This window comes from Adiantum capillus-veneris, chromosome 8 (assembly GCF_014529385.1).
Source record: "Adiantum capillus-veneris isolate H3 chromosome 8, ASM1452938v2, whole genome shotgun sequence".
Classification (NCBI taxonomy): Eukaryota; Viridiplantae; Streptophyta; class Polypodiopsida; order Polypodiales; family Pteridaceae; genus Adiantum; species Adiantum capillus-veneris.
This window is the reverse complement of record NC_140938.1, coordinates 14,317,832-14,333,399: the sequence shown is the minus strand read 5'-3', so window position 1 is coordinate 14,333,399 and position 15,568 is coordinate 14,317,832. Positions and strand designations below refer to the sequence as shown.

At 40.7% G+C, this 15,568-nt stretch overlaps 1 protein-coding gene across 1 annotated transcript; it reads right to left on the bottom strand.

Moving 5' to 3' along the window:
• Window positions 1-12,355: 12,355 nt before the first annotated feature.
• Window positions 12,356-13,507, bottom strand: LOC147451706 (uncharacterized). Its single transcript, XM_086519164.1, has one exon. It carries the CDS (start codon window positions 13,505-13,507, stop codon window positions 12,356-12,358), a length of 1,152 nt encoding a protein of 383 aa, XP_086375290.1.
• Window positions 13,508-15,568: the final 2,061 nt, after the last annotated feature.

Genomic DNA, 15,568 nt, shown 5'->3' with positions numbered 1-15,568 from the left:
ACCGGAAAATAACTTAACATAGTGAGCATTTCATTAAGAGCAAATTCCTAATGAGCATACAAGAGTGCTTGGTTGGAGATAACAACATTAGCATAACACTTATTAGTTTGGCATAACAATACTTGAAAGAGAGAGAGAAATAGAACAATTGACAACAATTGAGGACCGGATTTACATGGACCGGTCCCCCCTCCATTAGGCATTTGTATTATAACTTCTCCCATTAAGAGAGACTTTGTCCAATACAATTCTTTGTGTTCCTTGGTAAAAACTCATCGGTGCTATGAAGATGGAAGATTCATGCACCAAACTTACATGTGATAACACATAACATCAGTTACTCGTTGGTCTCAGACCCAAGACCTCACACACCTTCGAAGATGGTGACAGCTAGCGGGGTATGGGAGTAGATCTAGAGGAAGAAGGAGTATTCTTACGAGAGAGAAGTATTTCCTCACTTAATTAATCTTGTGGCTTTGCTTAGCTTAGTAATTAGATAATAGAGGAGAGAAGCATAGCATTGAAGCTTAGCTCTTGGTTGGATTTTCATTCCATATCCAAGAGTTGTTGGTGTAGGCCTCCATTCTCAAACTTGGAGAAGAAGATGAGCTTTCCATTAAAGCTTGGAGAAGGAGATGATTTTCTTGCTCTACACATGAGTTGTGTGAGTGTGTGTGGAATAATGCCCTTTCAAAATAACCCCCCCTCTCCTCTTGGTTGACCCCCCTTGCCAATTACTCATGATGTATTCCTATTGGCCCTTGAAAAGCCTAGCCAATAGTATTTGAGTATGAGTTTTACTCTTGCTGGCTTCCTATTGGCCCGTAAATAATTTGGCCAATAGCCTTTGAGAGGCCCAGTCAAGAGCCTTGTGACAAGTGTCCATCCTTTTTTCCATTTTATAAATACCAAATAATTAATTTAATTATCTGCTTTGCTATTGGACCTTTTAGTCCTTTGGCCAATAGGAATTAAGCAATTTTAGGAACTGCTTAATTATCATTGGACCTTTTGACTGTCCAATAGTCTTTTAGGGAGACTATTTATTATTGGTTATTTTTTGAGCATTTATAAAAATAAAATTTTAGTTTACACTAACTAACTTCTCATTGGTCCACCTCTGTGCCCATCACTACAAGAGGTTGTGTGCTCTTGTGACGCTGTTAGCGACGGAAATACACTGGGTTTTTATAACCCCCGGCGTCGCTAAAACCGTCGCTAATAGCGTCGCTACGAGAGCGTCGCTATAGGCGTCGCTATAAGCTTCGCTATATAGAGACGCTCATAGCGACGGTCATAGCGACGTTTACACAGAAGTCTATAGCGACGCTCATAGCGACGCTACAGAGCCATAAACAGCGACGGTTATAGCGACGCCCGAGAGAAATTTTTTTTCGTGACAGGGCATTGAATGCCCTACCACCCATCAACCATATTGTACTTGATTCACTTTTTAAAAAAAGTGCAAGGGTAGATAATAGACCCAAAATAGTCACCCACAAGACGCATTGTTTGCAAGATTGACAAGCGTAAAATTGACAATTGTACACATCATAGGCAAAATGAATTGATTGGCAAAATGAACTGCGGTGACAAATGTAATAATATACATGGTTCAAAAAGACGTATAAAATCCGTCTCATGATACATAAACTATGAGAAACCCTAAACTAATGCTATCTAGCTACGGCTAAACTGACGTCGTTTAGTCAGACGTCTCATCGCGTCCAAGCGGCGTATCTATCGGATTCTGCAAAAAAAGACAATAAGACAACTTTCAATAAGTATAAACATATAACGACATTTATAAAACAATACAAAAAATAGAAAAGAGTAAACCCTAATACTAACCATGCCGCCGCGAGAACTGAGAATGTCCATCAGGACGTTTAAGCCCTTCCTGCCTGCGTACTCGCGCTCGTACGGTGTGGGATCACGTCCTGTCATCGACCACTGTCAAAACATACAAAGATTTCATTATGTTAGAATTAAAAAACTCATAAACCCTAAACTATCGAACATAAAGAGCAATGCGAAAACACTTACAAAATCGGCCTCAAATGATGCCCATCCACCGCTCCCCAAGTGGTGCGAGCTCCCTGCCTCTACTCGCGCTCTGGCTGCATCCTTTTGTTGCTTCCACTTGTCGGGATTCTCGCGCGCTGCTTTCTTCGCATTCTTCCAATCTTCTTTGGCCAGCCAATCTGGCATGTTCCACCCATGCTTGATTGCTTTTTGCACTTCGGAACGCTTGTGTTTGCAGTATTCGCACATTCGAATCTTCATCAGGTATTCATTGAAGCGCTGATCCCGTGTTGGAACGGGAAACTCATCATGAAGTATGCTAATGACTCTGGCTTTTAAATCACTTGGTACTTCACTCGATTTATTTAGTATGTAGTGTCTAAACAGCTGAGAGCAAAGACCACGCATGCGCGAGATCACCTCCTTGCCATCATCATCCATGATGATGCCACCGCTGAAGTCGACGGAGTAAGACAAGCCCTCTGGCCGGTGACGCGTGAACCTGGGTGTCCCGGCAAGGGTCTCTAGCGGCGTGTCGATGGGGGTACGGACGTCATGTGTCTCCACCGGCGTCTGGGCCTCGAAGCGAGGAGTGTCGAGTGAGGTGGCATTACCTCTCTCTCTCTCTCTCTCTCTCTCTCTCTACCTCACATTCTCTAGTCATGTCCAATCCCCGCACACCTCGGTCTAGAGGTGCACGGAGATCAGAACCACCGGGTTATAATCTCGTCTTTATTGGTCAATACCTATATTTGTGGATACAAGAAATCTACAGACCCACGTCTACATGATATTGCATGTAGTGGACAAAACCCCTTTGCTTCTTCTCTAGCTGTAGCACTTCACAGCATCTTAACATCTTTTCACAGTAGATCTTTTCACTGTTCGTCTAACTCTAAACCCTAAACCGTAAGTAATTCTTGCGTGGACTCGATCTAACGTAAATAAGCGTAAATCTACATAAACGTAAATCTAACTAAAAATAAACCTAAATCTAATTTAACGTAAGTCTACATCTAACCTAATCTTTAACGTCTTTTGGGATAGTTTCCTATGACGTTAAAACTCTCTTCTTCTTGTGTGTGTGTGTGTGTGTGTGTGGGTAAACCTAAATAAACCTAAATCTAATCTAATATAACATAAATCTAAATCTAACGTAAATTATGTTATATTAAAAAAAAGAACTAAACTAACAGGGATTATAAGAACCTTAAAACTGATTTAACACATAATTTTTCACATAACTCGGCAAGAGTTGGCATTTTCATCACTAAAGATGTGAAAGTTAACTTCCGGCGGTGACGCTGCCTCATCTCCATCCACATCTGAAGACAGCAATTGGCCCTTTGGACCGTTCTTGCTCTTGTAATTACCAACTTTGAAGTTGCTGTTGAATGACTAGAAGTTGTCTAAATGGTCATTGTCGGGGATGTAGTGACTCTTGCCGCCCAGAAGATCCACTTTCTTCGCTATCTTCTGAAGACATTTCACCAGTACTTTTGGATCGACGGAGCCCACCATGAGTGAAGGCAGCAATACCCTATATTCCATTGAGGGCTTTCTTCACTCGCTTCATGCAGGCATCGCAGTCTATGGAGACCTAAATCTAATCTAATATAACGTAAATCTAAATCTAGCGTAAATAAACGTAAATCTAACTAAAAATATATCTAAATCTAATCTAATTTAACTTAAATAAACCTAAATCTAATTTAACGTAAGTCTACATCTAACCTAATGGTTAACGTCTTTTAGGATAGTTTCCTACGACGTTATAACTCTCTTCTTCTTGTGTGTGTGCGCGTGTGTGGATGTGTGTGCCAATAAAAAGAGATAAATGGTATAACCTTTCTATCACCCATGTCAAGTATGATAGATTGGTTATGCCATTTCCCTCTTGAATAATAGGTCTTGAGTAAATCAACTCCTCGTCGGCTAGATCTTTAGGTCTTTTAATTTTAATTAGTTTCCTACGACGTTAAATTAGTTTCTCTCTCTTTCTCTCTCAATGTGTGTGCGTTTTTTTGTTTATGCATGTTTTATCTCTCTTTTCTTCTCTCAATGTGTGCGTTTTTTGTTCATGCATGTTCTCTCTCTTTTCCTCTCTCAATGTGTGTTTTTTGTTTATGCATGCTCTCTCTCTCTTTTCCTCTCTCAATGTGTGTGTGCATTCTTTGTTTATGTATGTGTGTGTGCGTTTTTGTTTATGTTTGTACTCTTTCTCTCTCTCTCTCTCTCTCTCTCTCTCTCTCACAAAAACACTATGTGTGTGTGTGTGTGTGTGTGTGTGTGAGAGAGAGAGAGAGAGAGAGAGAGAGAGAGAGAGAGAGAAAGAGGGGAAGGGAACATGAGAGTGAGGAGAGGGAAGGAGCATACCTGGCTCTTCTTCCTCTCCTCGTGTGTGTGTGTGTGTGTGTGTGTGTGTGAGAGAGAGAGAGAGAGAGAGAGGGCGAGAGAAAAAGGGGAAGGGAACATGAGAGTGAGGAGAGGGAAGGAGCATACCTGGCTCTCCTTCCTCTCCTCGTGTGTGTGTGTGTGTGTGTGTGTGTGGGGGGGGGGGGGGAGAAAGAGAGAGAGAGAGAGAGGGAGAGCATCACCTGCTCCTTGCTTGAGGGCGCCGAAAAACTTAGATCTGAGATATGAGTTTTTGGGCGCTCTCTATTATTTTTTTTAGCCCAGCCGGCTCATAGCGACGCCTATAGCGACACCGGGATTTTTTTTTTTTGAGCATCGCTAATATGAATAGCCTCTTGTAGTGCATCCAATAGGATTTAGGCAAGAATTGGGGGTTTCTTTGCATGCTTGACATGTGTCCTCTTTACTTTGTGGAAAGGGTAAGCTTAGGTGTATAGTGTGTGTGTGTGTGTGTCTAGTCCTTATTATGCTTTGTCATCTTCCCAAAACGTTTTTGCTTTTGTCCTCTAGCTTATTGGCCTTTTGCACACACACAAAGCATCCAATTCCATTTACAATTGACCATTGGACTTTACACTTTGAAATTTTGGAACTTATCCTTTTGGAAGTCTTAATGGGCTGAACCCTAAGGTCTTTGGAGCCCATTCATTGCACATTGCACATTGCTCTTGTGCAGATGGTACCCCTTTGGATCCCTACTATGGGCCCCCTACTGTGACCAGTCTGCTAGCTTTACTAATAATTTAGATTTTTCTCCCCTGGTACTTCCCCATATTAAATGATCAGTTTAACATGAGAAAATAATTTAGGAGAATTAGATATTAGTTATTATGACATTACCTCTCTCTTGAAATCATAGTCGTCCTCTACTATGAGGTAGACATGATAAAGCATAGTCATTAGTCCTTTTCTTAGCGGGTATAGGATCCCTATTTTACCCTACGACACCGTTCCACAATGGATGACTAATCCATTTGGAGCTTGATAGCTGAAGTTTCCGCAAGCATGTCTGCACATTAGTCCTATCAATCTTCCATAGTAGAGTGACAAGCTCTACTTGGTGTTTGGGAGACGTCGTCTCCGCAAAGTTGATCCTAAGCATGCATACTTCTTAACGTTTGTGCACAATAAAGAAAAAAAGAGTCTTATAAGACAAAAACATTGATCATTTAAAACATATTTACATTTGCTTACTCTAGGGAATCATTGTAAGCATTGACAAGGTTTAGGTTATCCTTTAATTGTATGCCTTGCATCCATCTAGCATTTTCAAAAGGATAATTCTTAAACTTAATAAGATACCATCCGGATAATCTTACCACCTCTCAATACCTTGTCTTCGTGTCGGAGATTAATGGACTCTGGCTGCAGTACCTCTTCTTGGTCTTCAATCTCCGGTGGGTCTTCTATGGTTGCTTCTTGGGGTGGCTCTCCTTGGTAAGACTTTAACAGGCTCACATGAAAAGCATTCTGTATGAGCCAGTGGTTGGGCAACTTGAGCTGATAAGCCATCTCATTGATTGGCTTAAGAATCTGAAAGGGGCCATAGTACCTTTTTTCTAGTTTACCATAGTATTTTTGGTGTCCAGTAGGATTCTTGCCCGTCATGTGCCTTAATCGAGCCTTGGGAAATTTAAGCAAGACGTGCTTTTCTCGTGGATGTATGTACTGTGTTATTGTAAGCATACTCTACTAAAGGTAAGTACTTCTCCCATTGGGATCTTTGATCTACGTCTTCAGTGACATAAGCTTTGAGTAGATCAAGAATTGTTAGGTTAGCTATCTCACTTTGACCATCCGTTTGCGGGTGATAGGCCGAAGAGAAATTTAGCCTTGTACCTAAATTCTCAAAGAGACCCTTCCAAAAATTGCTGGTCATTCTAGGATCTCTATCCGACACTATTGACATTGACAAGCCGTGGTACTTAAAGATTTGTGATATAAAGAGGGTTGCCATTTGATAAGCCTTAATAGTCTTTTTGACAGGTATGAAATGCGCTTGTTTGTTGAACCTGTCTACTATTGTCCATATTCCCGTATTCCCATGGATAGACTTAGGCAATCCAAAGATAAAATCCATGGATATGCTCTCCCAGGGTGAATTAGGGATTGGCAAAGGTTGAAGCAAACCAGGTTGCTTCCCTCTATCAAACTTTGTCTTTTGGCAAACCACACATTTTGAAACATACTCTTGTATGTTCGCTTTCATGGTAGGCCAATAGAAGTACATTTCTATCCCTCTTAGGGTAGCTTGAATCCCTCTATGCCCCGCATATGGAGGAGCATGAGATTCATACATTACTTTCTCACGTAGTGAGTTGGTAACACATAGCCTATTACCATAGAGAAGATAAACATTTTGTGAGGTAAATGGTTCCTCTTTCTTCCCTAGTGCAAGGGATGACATCACATCTTTAAAATCGGAATCGATAGCGTACTCATCTATCATAGAAGATAGATCATTGTGAGTTGCTATGGAAACCGCATTCACTCTCGGGCGTCTTGAGAGTGCATCAGCTACTTGATTATGCTTGCCAGCAATGTGAGGTATAAGAAAATGAAATTGCGAATTAAGGAAATTTGCCCACCTCATTTGTTTGTCGGAGAGCTTGGTTTGCGTCATGAAGTACTTGAGGCTTTTGTGATCCGTCCACAGAATGAAAGGAGTCCCCAATAAGTAGTGCTTCCACGTGTCTAAGGAATGTAGAACTGCGAGGAGTTCCTTTTCATATATGCCTAGAGCTTGCTCAACCGGGTCGAGCCTTTGACTTTCATATGCTATGGCGTGCCCTTATTGGAGAAGCACGGCTCCAAGGCAATCACCACAAGCGTCGCATTGGACCTCAAATGGCTTTGAGAGATCCGGTAGTGTAACCACAGGTTGAGAGATAAGCTTCTCTTTAAGCTTTTAAAAAGCAGTGTTCTCTTTGGTAGTCCATGCATACTTAACGTTCTTTTTTGTTAGGTCATGCAATGGTCCTGCTATGAGTGAAAATTTTTCTATGAAGCATCTATAGTATGCACACATACCTATAAAGATTCTTAATTCATGCAAATTCTTTGGGTTAGGCAATGCTTTTATTACTTCTAACTTTGATGGATCCATTTGGATGCTATCTTTAGAGATAATATGACCTAAATACTGAATCTCTTGTAAGAAAATTTCACTTTTCTTTTGATTTATGTAAAGCTTATTCTCTCGCAAAACTTGAAAAGTTACCTGGAGGTGTTGTTTGTGTTCGTCCAAGGAATTGGAGTAGATGATTATATCATCAAAGAACACTCCAGTGTAACTGTGGTGAGGCCTAAAGAGCTTCTCCATCATGCGGTTGAATGTAGCTGGTGCATTGGTCAAGCCAAAATGCATGACAATGAATTCGTAGAGACCAAACGTAGTGCGAAATGCGGTCTTTACAATGTCTTGATCAACAATCCTTATTTGGTGATAGCCACTTTTTAGGTCAATCCTACTGAAGTAGGTCGATCCTTGTAGCTTATCAAATAGGTCTTCTACCCGTGGAACGGGAAACCTATTTTTGATAGTGATCCTATTTAGTACTCTGTAGTCGACACACATACGATACGTGCCATCTTTCTTTTGCACTAATAAAACTGGTGAACAAAATGGAGATGAACTAGGCCTAACCATTCCTTTCTCAACCAACTCATGCACTTGCCGTATAATTTCCTCTTGTTGAGCTTGAGAAACTCGATAAGGAGGTTTATTAGGCGGTGACCTTCCTGGAAGAAGCTCGATTGCATGGTCATCATCCCCTCGTTTTGGAGGCAATTCATTAGGAATGTCGTCAATAAAAACATCTTGGAATTCATTAAGGAAATTAGATAACCCTAATTATTTTTTATTCCCTTTATTTTTATTTGACAGAACATTAGGTTCATTTTGAGAGTCTTTTACAAATATCATGTACACGGAAATAGAGCTCTTTATTGACTTATCAAAAGCTTGCTTATGTACAAGAGGTATAGTGTTACCTGACTCATTAGCATACATGTACATGTCTTTGTCCCTGTATTTAAAGTAAATTTGCCTTTCAGGAAACTTGATGTTGGCCGCCATGCGATCAAACCATGGTGCCCCTAGGATTACATCCTCATGCTTAAGGGGAGAGATGAAGAAATCCTCTTTGTCCACATAACTTTGGACATGAAGCCTCAATTTCCCAATCTAGGGAGTAACTGGGACTTCTTCTCCCTTGAAAGCATTATCGGCTGGTAGGGGATTTCCCATCTCAAAGGCTTGGATGCCTAGCTTAGTGGCCAACTCCGTGGATATGAAATTGTGAGTAGAGCCATTGTCGAAGAGAATGAAAGCATCATGTTCTCTCACCTTCCCCCAAGCATGGCATAGAGGAGATCCTTTGTGATGAGCATCTTCTTCTTTAACTTCAATTATGGAAGCTCTAGGAGGTTCATTGCGTGTGTTCTTCTATGGGCAAGCACGATAAGCATGCCCTTGCTCCCCACATTTGAAACAACGGTTATCCTTGCGATAACGCTCTAGCTCTTCAGGAGAGAGTTTATTTTTGCCTTTGTAGACTCCCTTCTCCTTAGCTTTGTTGTTGTTGAAGTTGCCCTTGGGAAACTTTTGGACATGGTCCTTCCCCTTAGGCTCATTACGGTCTTTGCTTTCCATGGGTTTAATATTTTTCTTAGCCCCTTGTTGGAAGTGGATTCGTGAAGCCACCATAGTATGGTGTATGACCGCTGAAATAGTGCGAGGCCTTTGGGAGTTGACATACTCCGCCATATCTTCAGATAAACCCGCACAAAATTGTTGTTTTTGCTCTCCAAAATCTATCTTTTTGTAGACTGGCTTTGAGATGTAAATCCCAAAACTTGTCTACGTATTTGTGAATAGATTCGTGAGGAGAGAGCTTCAAGCTTTGCCATTCGGTGAGCACTTTGTCTTTGGCATCGCTAGCCAAAAACTGCTTCATAATGGAAGCTCTTAAAGCTTTCCATGTTCGTGGAGCTTCACCATTTTCTCGTAGGCTTGACCACCATTGCCTGGCAGACTTTTGGAGATGCATGGCTACATGACGTATCTTAGAGGACTCCGTGAAGCCCTCATCTCCAAATGCCGCATCAAATTGTTGAATAAAGGCCAAGACTTTGTCCGTAGCACCAAAGGTGACATCGTAGGTAAGAAAAGAGATACTCTTTCCTCCCTCCTTGAACTGTTTGAGCTTGGACGACCTCTTCCAAGCGGCATAGGATTTCCTATGGCCTCTCCTTTTGAATTCTTTGGGAGCCGCACCATCACTTCCTTCAGAAGAGGAGGAGGATGATGAAGATGGAGAAGAGGGGGACCTCTTTCTCGCCTTTTTCTTCTCATACTTCCTTTCTTCCTTCTTTGAATTATGGTGAGAAGGACTATCCGATGGTCTTCTCTGTTTAGGAGGTGTTGGAGAGCGTTTTTCCCGCCTTCTTCGTGGTGCCATCTCCATCGAGGTGGCGGGAGATTCACTTCTTTCTCATTCTTTTGGTGGGGGCTCTACTATTGAGATTTGGGCTCTCCTTGGTGAGGGAGTTGCCCCATCAACTTGTAAGCTTTTGGGTCCTTCGTATGGGTCCTCCTCTTCTCTCACCGTAGAGAGCCCTCTTTTAGAAATCTCACTAGGAGCTTTCATAGGCACTCCCTCTTCTAGGTGAGGAGATTGGAGAATCCCATGGATGCGTAATTGCTGTTGTACTTCACCTTGGAGGGATGGGTTGCCCATGGCTTGTTGAAGCCTAATAACAAGATAGTTCACAAGCATAGGGGAATCATTAGTAGCTTGACCATTAGCAAAATCAAAGCCATCAACATTAATTTCACTTTCTCTACTATTGTCAGCCATTATAACTAAGTTTTAGGTGTAAATTTTTACTTGTACTTTGGCACTTCAAGCCCTAGTTTCTACTCCTCTTTACTTTCAAAGATAAGCACTCAAGCATCTATACCCGTGGCTCGGAATATCATTAATTGCAAGGAATAGAAGAGAGGGTTTACCATAGCCCCGGTTCCTATCAAGCTTCTAATAGCTCAATAATGGTTAAGCCCCTTGGGAATCCATTATTAAGACCATAGCTCTCAACGGTGATACCCCGTTAACTGCACGAAGCAGGCGCACCTCAAGGATAATAAATCCCTGTTCTCCTTACCCTCATGCAATTAATAATTCCAACCGTTTGTAGCAAGCTTGAGGACCTCTCTTCTTGAGCAAGAAAAGAGAAACCGATAGCTCTGATATCAATGTAACAATTACTGGTCTATAAAGCTTGTAAATAGCGGAAAATAACTTAACATAGTGAGCATTTCATTAAAAGAAAATTCCTAATGAGCATACAAGAGTGCTTGGTTGGAGATAACAACATTAGCATAACACCTAATTAGTTTGGCATAACAATACTTGAAAGAGAGAGAGAAATAGAACAATTGACAACTATTGAGGACCGGATTTACATGGACCGGTCCCCCCTCCATTAGGCATTTGTATTATAACTTCTCCCATTAAGAGAGACTTTGTAAAATACAATTCTTTGTGTTCCTTGGTAAAAACTCATCAGTGCTATGAAGATGGAAGCTTCATGCACCAAACTTACATGTGATAACACATAAAATCAGCTACTCGTTGGTCTCAGACCCAAGATCTCACACACCTTCGAAGATGGTGAGAGCTAGCGGGGTATAGGAGTAGATCTAGAGGAAGAAGGAGTATTCTTACGAGAAAGAAGTATTTCCTAGTTAATTACTCTTGTAGCTTTGCTTAGCTTAGTAATTAGATAATAGAGGAGAGAAACATGGCATTGAAGCTTAGCTCTTGGTTGGATTTGCATTCCATATCCAAGAGTTGTTGGTGTAGGCCTCCATTCTCAAACTTGGAGAAGAAGATGAGCTTTTCATTAAAGCTTGGAGAAGGAGATGATTTTCTTGCTCTACACATGAGTTGTGTGAGTGTGTGTGGAATAATGCCCTTTCAAAACAACCCCCTCTCTCCTCTTGGTTGACCTCCCTTGCCAATTACTCATGTTGCATTCCTATTGGCCCTTGAAAAGACTAGCCAATAGTATTTGAGTATGAGTTTTACTCTTACTGGCTTCTTATTGGCCCGTAAATAATTTTGCCAATAGCCTTTGAGAGACCCAGTCAAGAGCCTTGTGACAAGTGTCCATCCTTTTTTCCATTTTATAAATGCCAAATAATTAATTTAATTATCTGCTTTGCTATTGGACCTTTTAGTCCTTTGGCCAATAGGAATTAAGCAATTTTAGGAACTGCTTAATTATCATTGGACCTTTTGATTAATTGTCCAATAGTCTTTTAGGGAGACTATTTCTTATTGGTTATTTTTTGAGCATTTATAAAAATAAAATTTTAGTTTACACTAGCTAACTTCTCATTGGTCCACCTCTGTGCCCATCCAATAGGATTCACGCAAGAATTGGGGGTTTCTTTGCATGCCTGACATGTGTCCTCCTTACTTTGTGGAAAGGGTAAGCTTAGGTGTATAGTGTGTGTGTGTATGTGTGTGTGTGTGTGTGTGTTTAGTCCTTATTAAGATTTGTCATCTTCCCAAAACGTTTTTGCTTTTTTCCTCTAGCTTATTGGCCTTTGGCACACACACAAAGCATCCAAATCCATTTACAATTGACCATTGGACTTTACACTTTGAAATTTTGAAACTTATCCTTTTGGAAGTCTTAATGGGCTGAACCCTAAGGTCTTTGGAGCCCATTGATTGCACATTGCACATTGCTCTTGTGCAGATGGTACCCCTTTGGATCCCTACTGTGGACCCCCTACTGTGACCAATTTGCTAGCTTTACTAATAATCTAGCTTTTTCTCCCCTGGTACTTCCCCATATTAAATGATCAGTTTAACATGAGAAAATCATTTAGGAGAATTAGATATTAGTTATTATGACACTTTCCATAGTGTTGAAGCATTGTCTGTAAGTTTGACAAAGCTTGGCTTTGTGCCATGTGTTCACAGATATGCGCATCAATTGTGAAAACCCTCATATGATATACATGGTCCTTAGAAAGCTCCTTACAAAAGCGATTCCACAATGCACCAGGATGTATCGGATCACAAAAAACCAGAATGACTATAAACAGTAGGCGTAATTGTTGCCCTGTTTGTTGAAAAGAAGCTTCCTCCAAACAAAGAAACCATTCATCATCAACTTGCAATAATCCTTGTGCATTACATGCTTCTTTAAATGTGTCATATACTTGTCCATTGAAGGTTATAATATCCTCAAAAGACTTACATCCTTTGCACATGTTGAGTAACATATGAAAATAGTACAAATCTCCAGCATTGGAAACAATGTGGTACATTCTTCCAATCATGTCACCAATCTGTCTTTGAGTCCATGTTCTACTTGCTGGCTTCCAAACCCACTTTGTTGGGAAGTCTATGTACAACAAATCATTGGCCTCTGGATATTTTTGATTTGCAACAAACCACTCAGTGAGTGTTGTCTTTTTGCTGACCTCTCTCTCCACCACACTCTGTACAGTTGCTCTGTCGTTGAAGATAACTTGATTTTGATGAGGCAAGTGAACTTGGAGCCGTTGTATGTCAGGTTTCTTTTGATGCATGTCAAACCCAAATATCTGCCAGATAGCCTCAGATGTTGATACATATCGAGCATTAAGATAGTTGGTAACTTCATTTAGAAGCCCTTCACTATCTTGTAGAACAATAGTGGCCCTGTCATGTCCCTTATACACATACTTGTAGAGATATTTCACAGCGGATATAGTGGAGCAAACCTCCACATTGATATGTGCATTGTACCTTATTGACAAAAATGGATTATATGGAACAATCCATTTATTACTCATTTGCACTTCATTACGAATATTGTAACTTCCATCATCCCTCCTCATGTACGTTGGGTATCCATCCCTAGCCACAGTAGTTGATGCACTGAAGCTTCGAGGATATTTAAACCTACACTTTCCCTCTTTCATACATGGAGCATTCTTATTCAAGTTTCCACACGGGCCATGCACATTACAACGACTGATAACATCATACAACTGTGGAAACATTACCTTATCAAGAGGCTCCGCACACACAATCTTATCAAAATGCTATATCTCTATTGACTAATGCTCAGATGTAAGTATCAATAGAATGTGAGCATGAGGAAGCCCTCTCTTTTGGAACTCAATCACAAAAATCTGTTCGATGACCTTACCAAAAATAGCTCTCTTAATCAACAAGCCCATCAAATCCTTGAACTTATGGTAGAAAACACGGGCAGTAAGATCAAGACGATCATTGGATGTCTGTTTAGGCAGTAATGCATCTTGTATCTCCTTCCATCCAGGATTGCATGTGAATGTATTGAAGAGATCAGGTTTTCTTCTCTTGAGTACAATTGCCATGGTATCCTGATACAGCTGATGCATATAGCGAGAGCCACCAACATACGAAGAAGGGAATACAACCCTTCTTTCAACATTAGGACCCAATAACGGTTATCTACCATCCCTTGTTCCATCTCTTGCTCCAACCATATTTTTCAAGCCCTAATACACCTCACTGCGAAGATCACTTTGATGATTGCAAACCCACAAAATCCTGAACTCCTCCATACAACTATATGCATCAATAATATATTGTTGCAGTAGCCTACCACCATGTAAAAGACATTGTGTCGTGTCATCTCTAATTTGCAATCTATACTTGTAGAAATCCATTGTAGAAATATACTTTGTAGTTTGATTTACTCGCTCCCTGCTTACTTCCGCTCTATTCACTTGCGGTATGTAAGGATTCCAACCTTCTTCACCATTTGGAAATAGCAACACATATAATAGAGGCATGTATGACCTATGGCAATTTGAGATTCTTTTTAGACCACCACCCAAAAGATTCAACACAATATCACGATGGCCAATGTTGCTCTCTTCACCCTGACCAGGCATGATTGCAACAACTTCCACACTTGTTGGAGCAACATACTGCCAGCCATTTGTATGCTTCTCAGTAATGACCATCCTAATCTCCGGAATATTGGAAGTTTGAACCATTGTAGCAATCCCCCTAAAAGCTTGAACATACGGATTTACTCTATGCATCATTGATTGCAAGCTTTCCAAAACATCTCGTTTGAGTTTAGAAACATGACTCTCCTGTTTTGCAACTCATTCTCAGTGTCAAAAAAATACAACTTAGCAAAGCGAGGGATTTGACCTGATCGCTCTTCTGGCATCAATGGACCAATGTTATGATAAATAGATCCATACACTTTGAAGGTATATAATCCTTTTCTTTGGCAGAGAGATTCATCTATATGAGCTCCCAAAGAAGCAAATGCCAACACACTATTGTATGCTCTGATATGTTTCAAGAATTTTCTACTTCTAGTATTACCCCCGTGCATTAATTCTCTTAATTCTGAAGTAGGTTCACTTAATGGCGGCAAAGAAACATTGCCTGAGTTGCAACAAATCTTGCCCACAAATGTGCGAATGGTCTTTGCTTCTGTTTTCCAATCTAAAGCACCACAAAAGGAACATGCAAAATCCAAGTTGCCTATGTTGTGAAGAATACACTTTTCATGAGAAAGAGACAACATAGAGATATGCATCAAGGAAGTGGTCTCAGAATATAAGTAGGTGATAGATAAGAAATGGGTCTCAACTTTGGAGTAATCTCCCTCTCAGTAGACAATTACAGGCTCCTCAGGAACATCTCCATTATTGGCTTCCAAATTGCCTTCCACTTCAATCCCTACATAACTTTGCGGGAGCATTGACTCGATATCTACATCCATTGAAATACTTCCCTGAGGAAATTTACTACATCGGTTCACGTTTATCAAATGCTGGAAATCTTCCAAGCGAGGTATATTAATCTACCCTTCTAATGTCGAACTCTATCTTGAGCTGTTGCACGTCGCGTAGCTCGAGAGGCTTGACATATCCTACTACGTCTTGCATGTCTAGGAGACAATACCTTTGGACCAATAGCCATCTGTCCAGAAAAGAATTCTTATAAGTACTCACAGATATATACAGGTTAGTATCTAGAGAATTAAGAAGAGAGTATGGAGAAGAAAGGATTTCCCAACTATGTCTATCTTTGTTTGAGGGAGCCAGTGA